The sequence below is a fragment of the Salvelinus alpinus genome, chromosome 5 (assembly GCF_045679555.1).
Source record: "Salvelinus alpinus chromosome 5, SLU_Salpinus.1, whole genome shotgun sequence".
NCBI lineage: Eukaryota > Metazoa > Chordata > Actinopteri > Salmoniformes > Salmonidae > Salvelinus > Salvelinus alpinus.
The window spans coordinates 5,407,354-5,426,351 of record NC_092090.1 but is presented as its reverse complement, the minus strand read 5'-3'; the positions used below and the strand labels follow the sequence as shown (position 1 = coordinate 5,426,351).

General features: G+C 49.1%; 1 protein-coding gene across 5 annotated transcripts in view; it reads right to left on the bottom strand.

Moving 5' to 3' along the window:
- The window catches only part of fhod1 (formin homology 2 domain containing 1), a 238,719-nt gene that overhangs the window by 65,529 nt on the left and 154,192 nt on the right, over positions 1-18,998 (bottom strand). For 3 of the 5 annotated variants that reach the window (XM_071400433.1, XM_071400435.1, XM_071400437.1), the window contains 2 exons: positions 11,668-11,718; positions 6,116-6,282 (listed from right to left, as the gene is read on the bottom strand). In XM_071400433.1, the coding sequence (XP_071256534.1) occupies positions 6,116-6,282; positions 11,668-11,718 (218 nt within the window). The remainder of the gene's footprint in view (positions 1-6,115; positions 6,283-11,667; positions 11,719-18,998) is intronic. The other 2 variants (XM_071400434.1, XM_071400436.1) reach the window with 1 other exon arrangement.

Sequence of the window (18,998 nt, the reverse complement as noted above, 5' to 3'; positions counted from 1 at the left end):
ACAGGTGTCCCCATTATATATCACTGGAGGAAGGGATAATGTACAGGTGTCCCCATTATATATCACTGGAGGAAGGGATAATGTACAGGTGTCCCCATTATATATCACTGGAGGAAGGGTGATAATGTACAGGTGTCCCCATTATATATCACTGGAGGAAGGGTGATAATGTACAGGTGTCCCCATAATATATCACTGGAGGAAGGGTGATAATGTACAGGTGTCCCCATTATATATCACTGGAGGAAGGGTGATAATGTACAGGTGTCCCCATTATATATCACTGGAGGAAGGGATAATGTACAGGTGTCCCCATTATATATCACTGGAGGAAGGGTGATAATGTACAGGTGTCCCCATTATATATCACTGGAGGAAGGGATAATGTACAGGTGTCCCCATTATATATCACTGGAGGAAGTGATAATGTACAGGTGTCCCCATTATATATCACTGGAGGAAGTGATAATGTACAGGTGTCCCCATTATATATCACTGGAGGAAGTGATAATGTACAGTAGACCCCCCCCATCCCTCTGACGTGAGCTGCTGAACAGCCACAGTAGACGTCCGTCCCCCCATCCCTCTGACGTGAGCTGCTGAACAGCCACAGTAGACGTCCGTCCCCCCATCCCTCTGACGTGAGCTGCTGAACAGCCACAGTAGACGTCCGTCCCCCCATCCCTCTGACGTGAGCTGCTGAACAGCCACAGTAGACGTCCGTCCCCCCATCCCTCTGACGTGAGCTGCTGAACAGCCACAGTAGACGTCCGTCCCCCCATCCCTCTGACGTGAGCTGCTGAACAGCCACAGTAGACGTCCGTCCCCCCATCCCTCTGACGTGAGCTGCTGAACAGCCACAGTAGACGTCCGTCCCCCCATCCCTCTGACGTGAGCTGCTGAACAGCCACAGTAGACGTCCGTCCCCCCATCCCTCTGACGTGAGCTGCTGAACAGCCACAGTAGACGTCCGTCCCCCCATCCCTCTGACGTGAGCTGCTGAACAGCCACAGTAGACGTCCGTCCCCCCATCCCTCTGACGTGAGCTGCTGAACAGCCACAGTAGACGTCCGTCCCCCCATCCCTCTGACGTGAGCTGCTGAACAGCCACAGTAGACGTCCGTCCCCCCATCCCTCTGACGTGAGGGACAGTAGATGTGTTTACGGATGAGAAAATGAAGTGACCATTTCCAAAAGGTTTAAGCTCAGTAGGGAATCAGTGATGCCCTGCTTTGAGATGTATTGCCTACATCAGAGTGTTTCGTTAAATAGGCAGAGACACAATAACCTATTTTGTTATCTCACATCTAATGAAATTGAAGTATTTGGTGATGTTCAATTTCAGTTATTTGGCACAAAAAAACTTTCGCTGTTAAAAGTTGATAAATGTCGGCCGTTCATATGAAATATATACACTTTGTTTTAAGCAATTCAATCAAATGAGTTATTGTTTTCTTGCTCAAACTGCAAAGCAGCACTTATCAAACCCTGAAACGTCTCTCAAAATGTCAAATGGCACAGAACTAGTATTATCCGAGGGCCTTGGAGTTTGTCGGGAAAACAGAAGGTTATTCTGGCTGGAATAGTGACTCTCCCGCCATGTAAAAATGACTGACACGGCAGATTTTCAAAGGACTAAAATGACATGGTGTTTTGTGCTTATGCACATCATTTCATTACCCGACCTATCCCAGTAAAACTAACCCCGTCCGGATAGAGCGAAGATATTTTTTCTGGGTGTTTCCTGGTCAGGTCACGTGAAAATACAACCATCTTATGCCCCTCCTCAGTAACTGTTACTACTCCAGGTCTATTCCTCCTCAGTAACTGTTACTATTCCAGGTATATTCCTCCTCAGTAACTGTTACTACTCCAGGTCTATTCCTCCTCAGTAACTGTTACTATTCCAGGTATATTCCTCCTCAGTAACTGTTACTACTCCAGGTCTATTCCTCCTCAGTAACTGTTACTATTCCAGGTATATTCCTCCTCAGTAACTGTTACTACTCCAGGTCTATTCCTCCTCAGTAACTGTTACTATTCCAGGTATATTCCTCCTCAGTAACTGTTACTACTCCAGGTCTATTCCTCCTCAGTAACTGTTACTATTCCAGGTATATTCCTCCTCAGTAACTGTTACTACTCCAGGTCTATTCCTCCTCAGTAACTGTTACTATTCCAGGTATATTCCTCCTCAGTAACTGTTACTACTCCAGGTCTATTCCTCCTCAGTAACTGTTACTATTCCAGGTATATTCCTCCTCAGTAACTGTTACTACTCCAGGTCTATTCCTTCTCAGTAACTGTTACTATTCCAGGTATATTCCTCCTCAGTAACTGTTACTACTCCAGGTCTATTCCTCCTCAGTAACTGTTACTATTCCAGGTCTATTCCTCCTCAGTAACTATTACTATTCCAGGTCTATTCCTCCTCAGTAACTATTCCAGGTCTATTCCTCCTCAGTAACTGTTACTATTCCAGGTCTATTCCTCCTCAGTAACTGTTACTATTCCAGGTCTATTCCTCCTCAGTAACTATTCCAGGTCTATTCCTCCTCAGTAACTGTTACTATTCCAGGTCTATTCCTCCTCAGTAACTATTCCAGGTCTATTCCTCCTCAGTAACTGTTACTATTCCAGGTCTATTCCTCCTCAGTAACTATTACTATTCCAGGTCTATTCCTCCTCAGTAACTGTTACTATTCCAGGTCTATTCCTCCTCAGTAACTGTTACTATTCCAGGTCTATTCCTCCTCAGTAACTATTCCAGGTCTATTCCTCCTCAGTAACTATTCCATGTCTATTCCTCCTCAGTAACTGTTACTACTCCAGGTCTATTCCTCCTCAGTAACTGTTACTATTCCAGGTCTATTCCTCCTCAGTAACTATTACTACTCCAGGTCTATTCCTCCTCAGTAACTATTACTATTCCAGGTCTATTCCTCCTCAGTAACTGTTACTATTCCAGGTCTATTCCTCCTCAGTAACTATTACTACTCCAGGTCTATTCCTCCTCAGTAACTATTACTATTCCAGGTCTATTCCTCCTCAGTAACTAGTACTACTCCAGGTCTATTCCTCCTCAGTAACTGTTACTATTCCAGGTCTATTCCTCCTCAGTAACTATTACTATTCCAGGTCTATTCCTCCTCAGTAACTATTACTATTCCAGGTCTATTCCTCCTCAGTAACTATTACTATTCCAGGTCTATTCCGCCTCAGTAACTATTCCAGGTCTATTCCTCCTCAGTAACTGTTACTATTCCAGGTCTATTCCTCCTCAGTAACTGTTACTATTCCAGGTCTATTCCTCCTCAGTAACTATTCCAGGTCTATTCCTCCTCAGTAACTGTTACTATTCCAGGTCTATTCCTCCTCAGTAACTATTCCAGGTCTATTCCTCCTCAGTAACTGTTACTATTCCAGGTCTATTCCTCCTCAGTAACTATTACTATTCCAGGTCTATTCCTCCTCAGTAACTGTTACTATTCCAGGTCTATTCCTCCTCAGTAACTGTTACTATTCCAGGTCTATTCCTCCTCAGTAACTATTCCAGGTCTATTCCTCCTCAGTAACTATTCCATGTCTATTCCTCCTCAGTAACTGTTACTACTCCAGGTCTATTCCTCCTCAGTAACTGTTACTATTCCAGGTCTATTCCTCCTCAGTAACTATTACTACTCCAGGTCTATTCCTCCTCAGTAACTGTTACTATTCCAGGTCTATTCCTCCTCAGTAACTGTTACTATTCCAGGTCTATTCCTCCTCAGTAACTATTACTACTCCAGGTCTATTCCTCCTCAGTAACTAGTACTACTCCAGGTCTATTCCTCCTCAGTAACTGTTACTATTCCAGGTCTATTCCTCCTCAGTAACTATTACTATTCCAGGTCTATTCCTCCTCAGTAACTATTACTATTCCAGGTCTATTCCTCCTCAGTAACTATTCCAGGTCTATTCCTCCTCAGTAACTATTCCAGGTCTATTCCTCCTCAGTAACTATTCCAGGTCTATTCCTCCTCAGTAACTATTCCAGGTCTATTCCTCCTCAGTAACTGTTCCAGGTCTATTCCTCCTCAGTAACTGTTACTATTCCAGGTCTATTCCTCCTCAGTAACTATTCCAGGTCTAATCCTCCTCAGTAACTGTTACTATTCCAGGTATATTCCTCCTCAGTAACTATTACTACTCCAGGTCTATTCCTCCTCAGTAACTATTAACTACTCCAGGTCTATTCCTCCTCAGTAACTGTTACTATTCCAGGTCCATTCCTCCTCAGTAACTATTACTATTCCAGGTCTATTCCTCCTCAGTAACTATGAACTATTCCAGGTCTATTCCTCCTCAGTAACTGTTACTATTCCAGGTTTATTCCTCCTCTATTCCAGCTATTCCAGGTCTATTCCTCCTCAGTAAGTATTCCTCCTCAGTAACTATTCCAGGTCTCTTATGAGAAACTGTCGAACCTTCCCAGCATGAGTTGAGGCTATGTTAGGTAACGTCCTGCCCCTGTCTGACACTGTAGGGCCTGGTACGTCTCCAATCTGACTGGAACAGGAGTAAGGATTATCCGCTCCTCCTCTCGCTCCCGACAACACTTCCTCATTCTGAGGTGTTGTGACGACGCACAAAGCGGTTGCCGACCACGCCCGAGCACCATGCGCATGTCACTAACAATTAGAACGGCTCAATGAGGGTCTGAGAGGAGAGATGTTTCCAGGACAGGGCACTACCTGGTCAGGCTGTTAGGGGGTACTGTACCTGGGACCTGGGGCTAGGGTAGGGGCTGGCTTCAACTGGGGTATTTGGGCTAGAGGACGAGGGTACGGCAGGGTTAGGGTACTGTACCTGGGACCTGGGGCTAGGGTAGGGGCTGGCTTCAACTGGGGTATTTGGGCTAGAGGACGAGGGTACGGCAGGGTTAGGGTACTGTACCTGGGACTAGGGTAGGGGCTGGTTTCAGCTGGGGTATTTGGGCTAGAGGACGAGGGTACGGCAGGGTTAGGGTACTGTACCTGGGGCTAGGGTAGGGGCTGGTTTCAGCTGGGGTATTTGGGCTAGAGGACGAGGGTACGGCAGGGTTAGGGTACTGTACCTGGGACTAGGGTAGGGGCTGGTTTCAGCTGGGGTATTTGGGCTAGAGGACGAGGGTACGGCAGGGTTAGGGTACTGTACCTGGGACCTGGGACTAGGGTAGGGGCTGGTTTCAACTGGGGTATTTGGGCTAGAGGACGAGGGTACGGCAGGGTTTAGGGTACTGTACCTGGGACCTGGGACTAGGGTAGGGGCTGGTTTCAGCTGGGGTATTTGGGCTAGAGGACGAGGGTACGGCAGGGTTAGGGTACTGTACCTGGGAACTGGGACTAGGGTAGGGGCTGGTTTCAGCTGGGGTATTTGGGCTAGAGGACGAGGGTACGGCAGGGTTAGGGTACTGTACCTGGGACCTGGGACTAGGGTAGGGGCTGGCTTCAGCTGGGGTATTTGGGCTAGAGGACGAGGGTACGGCAGGGTTTAGGGTACTGTACCTGGGACCTGGGACTAGGGTAGGGGCTGGTTTCAGCTGGGGTATTTGGGCTAGAGGACGAGGGTACGGCAGGGTTAGGGTACTGTACCTGGGACCTGGGACTAGGGTAGGGGCTGGTTTCAACTGGGGTATTTGGGCTAGAGGACGAGGGTACGGCAGGGTTAGGGTACTGTACCTGGGACCTGGGACTAGGGTAGGGGCTGGTTTCAGCTGGGGTATTTGGGCTAGAGGACGAGGGTACGGCAGGGTTAGGGTACTGTACCTGGGGCTAGGGTAGGGGCTGGTTTCAGCTGGGGTATTTGGGCTAGAGGACGAGGGTAGGGCAGGGTTAGGGTACTGTACCTGGGACCTGGGGAAGGGGCTGGTTTCAGCTGGGGTATTTGGGCTAGAGGACGAGGGTACGGCAGGGTTAGGGTACTGTACCTGGGACCTGGGACTAGGGTAGGGGCTGGCTTCAACTGGGGTATTTGGGCTAGAGGACGAGGGTACGGCAGGGTTAGGGTACTGTACCTGGGGCTAGGGTAGGGGCTGGTTTCAGCTGGGGTATTTGGGCTAGAGGACGAGGGTACGGCAGGGTTTAGGGTACTGTACCTTCAGTGGGTGTACTGGGGCTGCTGTCTGCAGATGAGGTCTCCTCCTCTGCCCTGGGGGACGTGACTACGGGGTCATCCTGGGACAGTTTATCCTGGAGCTTGTCCTGTTGGCTCCTACTCGTCTTCTCCCACTGGGTGGCGACCAGGTTGCGGAGGAAGGTGCCTCTACAGGAACACAGACATGGAGGAAACTGGAGGTGACTGAGCCGCCATGGAGGGGGGGGGGGGGGCGACAACACCATTACGGGGCAAGCATGGCAAAAACCAAATCATCCAGGATCACAGCAACAAAACAATAGATTAGACAGATTAGAAGAGAGAGATAAACCCCCACAGGACCTGAAGCAGACACACTGATTATAGTCTAGAAATACACAAATATAATTTATAACCAAAAGAATTTGATGTTGATTCCCCAGAACAGATACCATACCCTGCAGCATGGCTGTGATAGCCATTACGCTTCTCCGCCCCTGCCACAGATACGCTGCCCACGCTCTCAGATGGCACGGTCCTAGCCAGCGACAGAAGCCAAGCCAACCACCACACCACCACCCCCTCACACCCACCACACCAGGAACTCACCCTCCCTCCCTCCCTCCCTCTCTCTCTCTCTCTCTCTCTCGCTCCCTCTCTCCCTCTCTCTCTCCCTCCCTCCCTCCCTCTCTCTCTCTCCCCAGGGGAGGGCTCAGTAGGGGCGGGGCAGCTACTCCAGTTAAAACAGGCCCTCCCTCTCTCTCCCTCCCTCCCTCTCTCTCTCTCCCCAGGGGAGGGCTCAGTAGGGGCGGGGCAGCTACTCCAGTTAAAACAGGCCCTCCCTCTCCCTCCCTCCCTCCCTCCCTCCCTCCCTCCCTCCCTCCCTCCCTCTCTCCCCAGGGGAGGGCTCAGTAGGGGCGGGGCAGCTACTCCAGTTAAAACAGGCCCTCCCTTTCTCTCCCTCCCTCCCTCTCTCTCTCTCTCTCCCTCCCTCCCTCCCTCTCTCCCCAGGGGAGGGCTCAGTAGGGGCGGGGCAGCTACTCCAGTTAAAACAGGCCCTCCCTGGATCACTGCAATACATCACTCAGGTTTACTGCTTTTAATCTTCTCTCTGAGTCAAGTATTGAGTCGTTTTACCGTCCAAAGGGACTGTATGCAGCCGGCTATGGCCTCGTATCCCCTGTAGACCGGTTCGTACATAAAACATTAATTTAGGCTGCAAAGGCGTAGTTTACCTACTTAACTCGATTTAATGTTGAGAAGGCGAAGAAAAAAACCCTGGAGAAAATATTTGTAATTTCTTTATGAAACACCATTTTCCACCACTGCGCTAGTGTAGCTAATGCTAATCCCGGTCCACGCTAGAGAGTGTTAAAACGATCAGATCAGGGGTGAAAAAAAACCGACTGCTGCAACCTGATTGGCTGAACGCAGTACGGAACATCCGGGGATTAGCATTAGCTACTCTAGCATGGTGGTGGAAAATGGTGTCCTGGGATTAGCATTAGCTACGCTAGCATGGTGGTGGAAAATGGCTCCAACCCAACATCAACATGTGAAAATGGCTTTTCTATGTTTTGTAGTAAAAAAAAGATGGAGGGTTGCTGTCCCTCCCCTCTAACCACTAGTCTACCTGCCTCCCCTCCACTCTAACCACTAGGCTACCTGCCGTCCCCTCCCCTCTAACCACTAGGCTACCAGCCTCCCCTCCCCTCTAACCACTAGGCTACCTGCCACCCCTCCACTCTAACCACTAGTCTACCTGCCGTCCCTCCGCTCTAACCACTAGTCTACCGTGCCGTCCCTCCACTCTAACCACTAGGCTACCTGCCTCCCCTCCGCTCTAACCACTAGTCTACCGTGCCGTCCCTCCGCTCTAACCACTAGTCTACCGTGCCGTCCCTCCACTCTAACCACTAGGCTACCTGCCTCCCCTCCACTCTAACCACTAGTCTACCGTGCCGTCCCTCCACTCTAACCACTAGTCTACCTGCCTCCCCTCCACTCTAACCACTAGGCTACCTGCCGTCCCTCCACTCTAACCACTAGTCTACCTGCCTCCCCTCCACTCTAACCACTAGTCTACCTGCCTCCCCTCCACTCTAACCACTAGTCTACCTGCCTCCCCTCCACTCTAACCACTAGTCTACCATGCCGTCCCTCCACTCTAACCACTAGGCTACCTGCCTCCCCTCCACTCTAACCACTAGTCTACCTGCCTCCCCTCCACTCTAAACACTAGTCTACCTGCCGTCCCTCCACTCTAACCACTAGTCTACCTGCCGTACCTCCCCTCTAACCACTAGTATACCGTGCCGTCCCTCCACTCTAACCACTAGTCTACCTGCCGTCCCTCCACTCTAACCACTAGTATACCGTGCCGTCCCTCCACTCTAACCACTAGTCTACCTGCCGTCCCTCCACTCTAACCACTAGTATACCGTGCCGTCCCTCCACCATAACCACTAGTCTACCTGCCGTCCCTCCACTCTAACCACTAGTCTACCTGCCGTCCCTCCACTCTAACCACTAGTATACCGTGCCGTCCCTCCACTCTAACCACTAGTCTACCTGCCGTCCCTCCACTCTAACCACTAGGCTACCTACCTCCCCTCCACTCTAACCACTAGTCTACCCTGCCGTCCCTCCACTCTAACCACTAGTCTACCTGCCGTCCCTCCACTCTAACCACTAGTCTACCTGCCGTCCCTCCACTCTAACCACTAGGCTACCTGCCGCCCCTCCACTCTAACCACTAGGCTACCTGCCGCCCCTCCACTCTAACCACTAGTCTACCGTGCCGTCCCTCCACTCTAACCACTAGGCTACCTGCCGCCCCTCCACTCTAACCACTAGTCTACCTGCCGTCCCTCCCCTCTAACCACTAGTCTACCGTGCCGTCCCTCCACTCTAACCACTAGGCTACCTGCCGCCCCTCCACTCTAACCACTAGTCTACCGTGCCGTCCCTCCACTCTAACCACTAGGCTACCTGCCTCCCCTCCACTCTAACCACTAGGCTACCTGCCGTCCCTCCGCTCTAACCACTAGTCTACCGTGCCGTCCCTCCACTCTAACCACTAGGCTACCTGCCTCCCCTCCACTCTAACCACTAGTCTACCGTGCCGTCCCTCCACTCTAACCACTAGTCTACCTGCCTCCCCTCCACTCTAACCACTAGGCTACCTGCCGTCCCTCCACTCTAACCACTAGTCTACCTGCCTCCCCTCCACTCTAACCACTAGTCTACCTGCCTCCCCTCCACTCTAACCACTAGTCTACCTGCCTCCCCTCCACTCTAACCACTAGTCTACCATGCCGTCCCTCCACTCTAACCACTAGGCTACCTGCCTCCCCTCCACTCTAACCACTAGTCTACCTGCCTCCCCTCCACTCTAAACACTAGTCTACCTGCCGTCCCTCCACTCTAACCACTAGTCTACCTGCCGTACCTCCCCTCTAACCACTAGTATACCGTGCCGTCCCTCCACTCTAACCACTAGTCTACCTGCCGTCCCTCCACTCTAACCACTAGTATACCGTGCCGTCCCTCCACTCTAACCACTAGTCTACCTGCCGTCCCTCCACTCTAACCACTAGTATACCGTGCCGTCCCTCCACCATAACCACTAGTATACCGTGCCGTCCCTCCACCATAACCACTAGTCTACCTGCCGTCCCTCCACTCTAACCACTAGTCTACCTGCCGTCCCTCCACTCTAACCACTAGTATACCGTGCCGTCCCTCCACTCTAACCACTAGTCTACCTGCCGTCCCTCCACTCTAACCACTAGGCTACCTACCTCCCCTCCACTCTAACCACTAGTCTACCCTGCCGTCCCTCCACTCTAACCACTAGTCTACCTGCCGTCCCTCCACTCTAACCACTAGTCTACCTGCCGTCCCTCCACTCTAACCACTAGGCTACCTGCCGCCCCTCCACTCTAACCACTAGGCTACCTGCCGCCCCTCCACTCTAACCACTAGTCTACCGTGCCGTCCCTCCACTCTAACCACTAGGCTACCTGCCGCCCCTCCACTCTAACCACTAGTCTACCTGCCGTCCCTCCCCTCTAACCACTAGTCTACCGTGCCGTCCCTCCACTCTAACCACTAGGCTACCTGCCGCCCCTCCACTCTAACCACTAGTCTACCTGCCGTCCCTCCACTCTAACCACTAGTCTACCTGCCACCCCTCCACTCTAACCACTAGGCTACCTGCCGCCCCTCCACTCTAACCACTAGTCTACCTGCCGTCCCTCCACTCTAACCACTAGTCTACCTGCCACCCCTCCACTCTAACCACTAGTCTACCTGCCGCCCCTCCACTCTAACCACTAGTCTACCTGCCGCCCCTCCACTCTAACCACTAGGCTACCTGCCGTCCCTCCACTCTAACCACTAGTCTACCTGCCGTCCCTCCACTCTAACCACTAGTCTACCTGCCACCCCTCCACTCTAACCACTAGTCTACCGTGCCGTCCCTCCACTCTAACCACTAGTCTACCTGCCGTCCCTCCCCTCTAACCACTAGTCTACCTGCCGCCCCTCCACTCTAACCACTAGTCTACCTGCCGTCCCTCCCCTCTAACCACTAGTCTACCTGCCGTCCCTCCCCTCTAACCACTAGTCTACCTGCCGTCCCTCCACTCTAACCACTAGTCTACCTGCCGTCCCTCCCCTCTAACCACTAGTCTACCTGCCGTCCCTCCACTCTAACCACTAGTCTACCTGCCGTCCCTCCCCTCAAACCACTAGTCTACCTGCCGTCCCTCCCCTCTAACCACTAGTCTACCTGCCTCCCCTCCCCTCTAACCACTAGTCTACCTGCCGCCCCTCCACTCTAACCACTAGTCTACCTGCCGTCCCTCCCCTCTAACCACTAGGCTACCTGCCGTCCCTCCCCTCTAACCACTAGTCTACCTGCCGTCCCTCCCCTCTAACCACTAGTCTACCGTGCAGCACATATGTAGATGTTGGGGGTGATGCTGGAGATGACCAGCATGACGTTTCCCCTTTAATCCAGTTTATTGTCATGTGATGAATCTTACACCTTCAGTTCTGCTCCATCTTGAACCTGTCAATCAATGTTCATGATAAAACCCTGTTAAATTGATTGGTTGAACCCGACTTTAATCGTAAACCGCAGACCACACCGTTAATACCAACACACCATTTCAAAATGGACGCCAACACACCATAACACCCAGGCTACGTCCCAATTGGCTCCCTATTCAATACATAGTCCACTACTTTTGACCATTAAAACCCTATTGGCTCTGGTCTAAAGTAGTGCACTTTACAGGGAATAGGGCTCTGGTCTAAAGTAGTGCACTATATAGGGAACAGGGCTCTGGTCTAAAGTAGTGCACTATATAGGGAATAGGGCTCTGGTCTAAAGTAGTGCACTTTATAGGGAACAGGGCTCTGGTCTAAAGTAGTGCACTATAATAGGGAATAGGGTGCCATTTAGGATACAGCCATGACCCCCAGCTCCCAGAATGCAGCAGCAGGCTCCAAAGCAGGTCGGCCACCTCCCATCATGCAACATAACGTTCCATAAACCGTACTTACTGAAACTTCCTGAGGACGGGCTTGTCCATATTAACATTACAGTCGTCTGGGCTGGGGAGAGAACATTAGTTTATACCTCTACAGGACATATCAACCACCGACAACACTACCGTTTCATTAACAAAATGGCTGCTAATTAATCATACTGTAGTGTGGTGACTTGACAAGGAATGTCCACACGCGGTTTCAATATGAATTTCCTTCGCTTCAAAACTAAGAAATAAAATGTGTCCAGACATGTAGGAGAGAGACATACAGTGAGGGAAAAAAGTATTTGATCCCCTGCTGATTTTGTACGTTTGCCCACTGACAAAGAAATTATCAGTCTATAATTTTAATGGTAGGTTTATTTGAACAGTGAGAGACAGAATAACAACAAAAATATCCAGAAAAATGCATGTCAAAAATGTTATAAATTGATTTGCATTTTAATGAGGGAAATAAGTATTTGACCCCTTCTCAATCAAAAAGATTTCTGGCTCCCAGGTGTCTTTCATACAGGTAACGAACGGAGATTAGGAGCACACTCTTAAAGGGAGTGCTCCTAATCTCAGTTTCTTACCTGTATAAAAGATACCTGTCCACAGAAGCAATCAATCAATCAGATTCCAAACTCTCCACCATGGCCAAGACCAAAGAGCTCTCCAAGGATGTCAGGGACAAGATTGTAGACCTACACAAGGCTGGAATGGGCTACAAGACCATCGCCAAGCAGCTTGGTGAGAAGGTGACAACAGTTTCTGTGATTATTCGCAAATGGAAGAAACACAAAAGAACTGTCAATCTCCCTCAGCCTGGGGCTCCATGCAAGATCTCACCTCGTGGAGTTGCAATGATCATGAGAACGGTGAGGAATCAGCCCAGAACTACACAGGAGGATCTTGTCAATGATCTCAAGGCAGCTGGGACCATAGTCATCAAGAAAACAATTGGTAACACACTATGCCGTGAAGGACTGAAATCCTGCAGCGCCCGCAAGGTCCCCCTGCTCAAGAAAGCACATATACATGCCCGTCTGAAGTTTGCCAATGAACATCTGAATGATTCAGAGGACAACTGGGTGAACGTGTTGTGGTCAGATGAGACCAAAATGGAGTTCTTTGGCATCAACCCAACTTGCCGTGTTTGGAGGAGGAGGAATGCTGCCTATGACCCCAAGAAACCATCCCCACCGTCAAACATGGAGGTGGAAACATTATGCTTTGGGGGTGTTTTTCTGCTAAAGGGACAGGACAACTTCACCGCATCAAAGGGACGATGGACGGGGCCATGTACCGTCAAATCTTGGGTGAAAACCTCCTTCCCTCAGCCAGGGTATTGAAAATGGGTCGTGGATGGGTATTCCAGCATGACAATGGTCCAAAACACACGGCCAAGGCAACAAAGGAGTGGCTCAAGAAGAAGCACATTAAGGTCCTGGAGTGGCCTAGCCAGTCTCCAGACCTTAATCCCATAGAAAATCTGTGGAGGGAGCTGAAGGTTCGAGTTGCCAAACGTCAGCCTCGAAACCTTAATGACTTGAAGAAGATCTGCAAAGAGGAGTGGGACAAAATCCCTCCTGAGATGTGTGCAAACCTGGTGGCCAACTACAAGAAACGTCTGACCTCTGTGATTGCCAACAAGGGTTTTGCCACCAAGTACTAAGTCATGTTTTGCAGAGGGGTCAAATACTTATTTCCCTCATTAAAATGCAAATCAATTCATAACATTTTTGACATGCGTTTTTCTGGATTTTTTTGTTGATATTCTGTCTCTCACTGTTCAAATAAACCTACCATTAAAATTATAGACTGATAATTTCTTTGTCAGTGGGCAAACGTACAAAATCAGCAGGGGATCAAATACTTTTTTCCCTCACTGTACCATCTCAACATGAGGCAGTGGTAGGATACAGGAGAGAGATATACCAACTCAACATGAGGCAGTGGTAGGATACAGATATACCAACTCAATACGAGGCAGTGGTAGGATACAGGAGAGAGACATACCAACTCAACATGAGGCAGTGGTAGGATACAGATATACCAACTCAATACGAGGCAGTGGTAGGATACAGGAGAGAGACATACCAACTCAACACAAGGCAGTGGTAGGATACAGATATACCAACTCAATACGAGGCAGTGGTAGGATACAGGAGAGAGATATACCAACTCAACATGAGGCAGTGGTAGGATACAGGAGAGAGACATACCATCTCAACATGAGGCAGTGGTAGGATACAGATATACCAACTCAATACGAGGCAGTGGTAGGATACAGGAGCGAGATATACCAACTCAACACGAGGCAGTGGTAGGATACAAGAGAGAGACATACCAACTCAACACGAGGCAGTGGTAGGATACAGGAGAGAGATATACCAACTCAACATGAGGCAGTGGTAGGATACAGGAGAGAGACATACCATCTCAACATGAGGCAGTGGTAGGATACAGATATACCAACTCAATACGAGGCAGTGGTAGGATACAGGAGCGAGATATACCAACTCAACACAAGGCAGTGGTAGGATACAGAGATACCAACTCAACACGAGGCAGTGGTAGGATACAGGAGAGAGACATACCAACTCAATACGAGGCAGTGGTAGGATACAGATATACCAACTCAACACGAGGCAGTGGTAGGATACAGGAGAGAGACATACCAACTCAATACGAGGCAGTGGTAGGATACAGATATACCAACTCAACACGAGGCAGTGGTAGGATACAGGAGAGAGACATACCAACTCAATACGAGGCAGTGGTAAGATACAGGAGAGAGATATACCAACTCAACACGAGGCAGTGGTAGGATACAGGGGAGAGACATACCAACTCAACATGAGGCAGTGGTAGGATACAGATATACCAACTCAACACGAGGCAGGGGTAGGATACAGATATACCAACTCAACACGAGGCAGTGGTAGGATACAGATATACCAACTCAACACGAGGCAGTGGTAGGATACAGATATACCAACTCAACACGAGGCAGTGGTAGGATACAGGGGAGAGACATACCAACTCAACACGGGACAGTGGTAGGATACAGAGATACCAACTCAACACGAGACAGTGGTAGGATACAGAGATACCAACTCAACACGAGACAGTGGTAGGATACAGAGATACCAACTCAACACGAGACAGTGGTAGGATACAGAGATACCAACTCAACACGAGACAGTGGTAGGATACAGAGATACCAACTCAACACGAGACAGTGGTAGGATACAGAGATACCAACTCAACACGAGACAGTGGTAGGATACAGATATACCAACTCAACACGAGACAGTGGTAGGATACAGGAGAGAGACATACCAACTCAACACGAGGCAGTGTCACATCGTACTACTCCGACTCGGTCTGATGACATCACAGGAGGGGAAAGGTCACGCCAACACCAATGTCCATAATAACATATACAGTAACAACACTATACTGCAGTTAAGGACAATACTTATTCAGTAGGAAATATTTCTAGACCGTCCATACTAGAGGCATGTAGCAACTAACAGTCAAATCCAGCACTTAGTTATACTTAATATATGGTGACCATGGTAACCCTGGTCTCCAAGCTCCTCATATAGACAGAGAGCTGGCTGATGGATGAGACAATGAGCATGGTAACCCTGGTCTCCAAGCTCCTCATATAGACAGAGAGCTGGCTGATGGATGAGACAATGACCATGGTAACCCTGGTCTCCAAGCTCCTCATATAGACAGAGAGCTGGCTGATGGATGAGACAATGACCATGGTAACCCTGGTCTCCAAGCTCCTCATATAGACAGAGAGCTGGCTGATGGATGAGACAATGACCATGGTAACCCTGGTCTCCAAGCTCCTCATATAGACAGAGAGCTGGCTGATGGATGAGACAATGACCATGGTAACCCTGGTCTCCAAGCTCCTCATATAGACAGAGAGCTGGCTGATGGATGAGACAATGACCATGGTAACCCTGGTCTCCAAGCTCCTCATATAGACAGAGAGCTGGCTGATGGATGAGAGTATGAGCATGGTAACCCTGGTCTCCAAGCTCCTCATATAGACAGAGAGCTGGCTGATGGATGAGAGTATGAGCATGGTAACCCTGGTCTCCAAGCTCCTCATATAGACAGAGAGCTGGCTGATGGATGAGATTATGACCATGGTAACCCTGGTCTCCAAGCTCCTCATATAGACAGTGAGCTGGCTGATGGATGAGACAATGACCATGGTAACCCTGGTCTCCAAGCTCCTCATATAGACAGAGACAGTGAGCATGGTAACCCTGGTCTCCAAGCTCCTCATATAGACAGAGAGCTGGCTGATGGATGAGACAATGACCATGGTAACCCTGGTCTCCAAGCTCCTCATATAGACAGAGAGCTGGCTGATGGATGAGACAATGAGCATGGTAACCCTGGTCTCCAAGCTCCTCATATAGACAGAGACAGTGAGCTGGCTGATGGATGAGACAGTTAGCATGGTAACCCTGGTCTCCAAGCTCCTCATATAGACAGAGAGCTGGCTGATGGATGAGACAGTTAGCATGGTAACCCTGGTCTCCAAGCTCCTCATATAGACAGAGAGCTGGCTGATGGATGAGACAATGAGCATGGTAACCCTGGTCTCCAAGCTCCTCATATAGACAGAGAGCTGGCTGATGGATGAGACAGTTAGCATGGTAACCCTGGTCTCCATGGTAATTAGAACATCTGAACAGAACGTGATAGTCATACCATTGTGTCATCATTGCATTCCAAACTTCCGCATCATCAGAACCAATTCCATGCAGCTGTTGAAACCATTCATAAAAAAGTGCAATGTACAGACATCACTCATCCATTTCCTGGTTGCAAAAATTATAATAGTGCCCCTAATTTCAGTTTATGTGTGACAAAACAAGCAAGTCTAGTGTAGAGAATCATTGTACCATCTAAACCGCTGTGAAATATATATTCAATAACCAAAAATATTGTATTTTCAGCTGTTTGAAGCTGGTGAACAAAACCGAAAGTAAAAGACGCAAAAACGAAACCGAAGAACGGGAAGCAAAGAAATAGCCCGAATAGAACAGATCTGCCGCTTCTTAGACTTTCAATGAGAATGACAGATCTATAACTCATATTGCTATGTGAATTTGGTCAGGTAAGCCAAAAAAGTGACATAGTGCAGCTTTAAAAAGAGAAGAGAGGGTTTAAACTTCTGAACAGAGGCAGAGGCAGGCCAGGGAAAGAGAAGAGAGGGTTTAAACAGAAACAGAGGCAGGCCAGGGAAAGAGAAGAGAGGGTTTAAACAGAAACAGAGGCAGAGGCAGGCCAGGGAACGAGAAGAGAGGGTTTAAACAGAAACAGAGGCAGAGGCAGGCCAGGGAACGAGAAGAGAGGGTTTAAACAGAAACAGAGGCAGGCCAGGGAACGAGAAGAGAGGGTTTAAACAGAAACAGAGGCAGAGGCAGGCCAGGGAACGAGAAGATAGGGTTTAAACAGAAACAGAGGCAGGCCAGGGAAAGAGAAGAGAGGGTTTAAACAGAAACAGAGGCAGAGGCAGGGAAAGAGAAGAGAGGGTTTAAACAGAAACAGAGGCAGAGGCAGGGAAAGAGAAGAGAGGGTTTAAACAGAAACAGAGGCAGGCCAGGGAAAGAAAATAGCTGAAAATTGGAGCAGGGTAGCAAGCATTTTTCCAATGTTGTTTCACGCGTTGCCAGAATCACTCTTTCTCCGTGCATTAAACCTGTTGCCCTATATGGTTCTATCAACAGAATGTGGTGTTACAACCATTCATATTGTATGTCATACTATAATTCAGCCTCAATGTGATGCTAGATACTGTCCCGAGTGATAGAATATGGTAACTCTCTTTAGCTATAAAGCTAACGTACCAGAATATGGTAACTCTCTTCAGCTATAAAGCTAACGTACCAGACTATGGTAACCCTCTTCAGTTATAAAGCTAATGTACCAGTGACAGAATATGGTAACCCTCTTTAGCTATAAAGCTAATGTACCAGAATATGGTAACCCTCTTTACCTATTAAGCTAACGTACCAGTGAGACTATGGTAACCCTCTTTAGCTATAAAGCTAACGTACCAGAATATGGTAACCCTCTTTAGCTATTAAGCTAACGTACCAGTGACAGACTATGGTAACCCTCTTTACCTATTAAGCTAACGTACCAGTGACAGACTACGGTAACCCTCTTTAGCTATTAAGCTGACGTACCAGTGAGACTATGGCAAACCTCTTTAGCTATAAAGCTAACATGCCAGTGACAGCCCTCTTACATAAGGCCTGAATAGAAGTCTCTAATTGGGGATTTGAATTGACGGACCCATCTGTTGGTTGTTGTCAGGAAGTCTGAACAGCGTGGCGCCTCCCTCCCTCCCTTCTCATCCATGCTCCCTCCCTCCCTCCCTCCCTCCCTCCCTCCCTCCCTCCCTCCCTCCCTCCCTCCCTCCCTCCCTCCCTCCCTCCCTCCCTCCTCTCTTCCTCCATCTCGTTCCCACTCTCTCTCTCTCTGTCTCTCATTCCTTTAAAATGACTAACTATCATAATGATTTAAAATCACAACAGCACCTCACAGAAAGTCACATTCTCTGGCCGTGCAGAGGGCTACTCACCAAACGGCACTGTGGCTGTCCTGCTCAGAGCTGTACAAGGAGAGGAAGAATGGATGGAGGGGTGGAGGGAGGGAGGGAGGGAGGGAGGGAGGGAGGGGTGGAATTTTGGGCAACCACAGCAGCAAGGAAAGAGATTAGGATGGTAGTCAGACATTATGAAGGAGGAGAGGAGAGCGGGGAAGAGAGAGGGGAAGAGAGGGGAAAAGAGGAGGAGAGAAAAGGAGGAGGACAGGAGAGAGAGACAGAGACAGAGAGGAAAGAGGGAGAAAAACATACAGAAGGGGAGAGAGAGTCAGAGACAAAGCTGACATGAATAGAGAGGAAAGTTAAGACTTGAAATACAGGACATGATGATGTAGAGTCCAATGTTACAGGACAAACAATGACCATTAGACATACTGAAACTATTTATATTATCTAGCAGGAAAAAAAGGGAGGTTGAAGACAAATAATGATGTCTCTTAAATGGTCACCAAAAATGTATTCATGTCAGTGAGCAATCACTGGTTGTCCATCCGAAACAGCAGAGGACTTAAAGCTCAATGGTGGACATCAGGCATCTCAAATAATATACTGGTCACCACACTCCCAAACACTGGTGAAGGCTATCTACAACATAGATGGTTATTCCTATAAGAGAAACAACACTGGCAGGTATATAACCCCCTCTGCTTTCACCATAATAACAGTGACCCTCAGCAGGTATATAACCCCCCCCCCCCCTGCTTTCA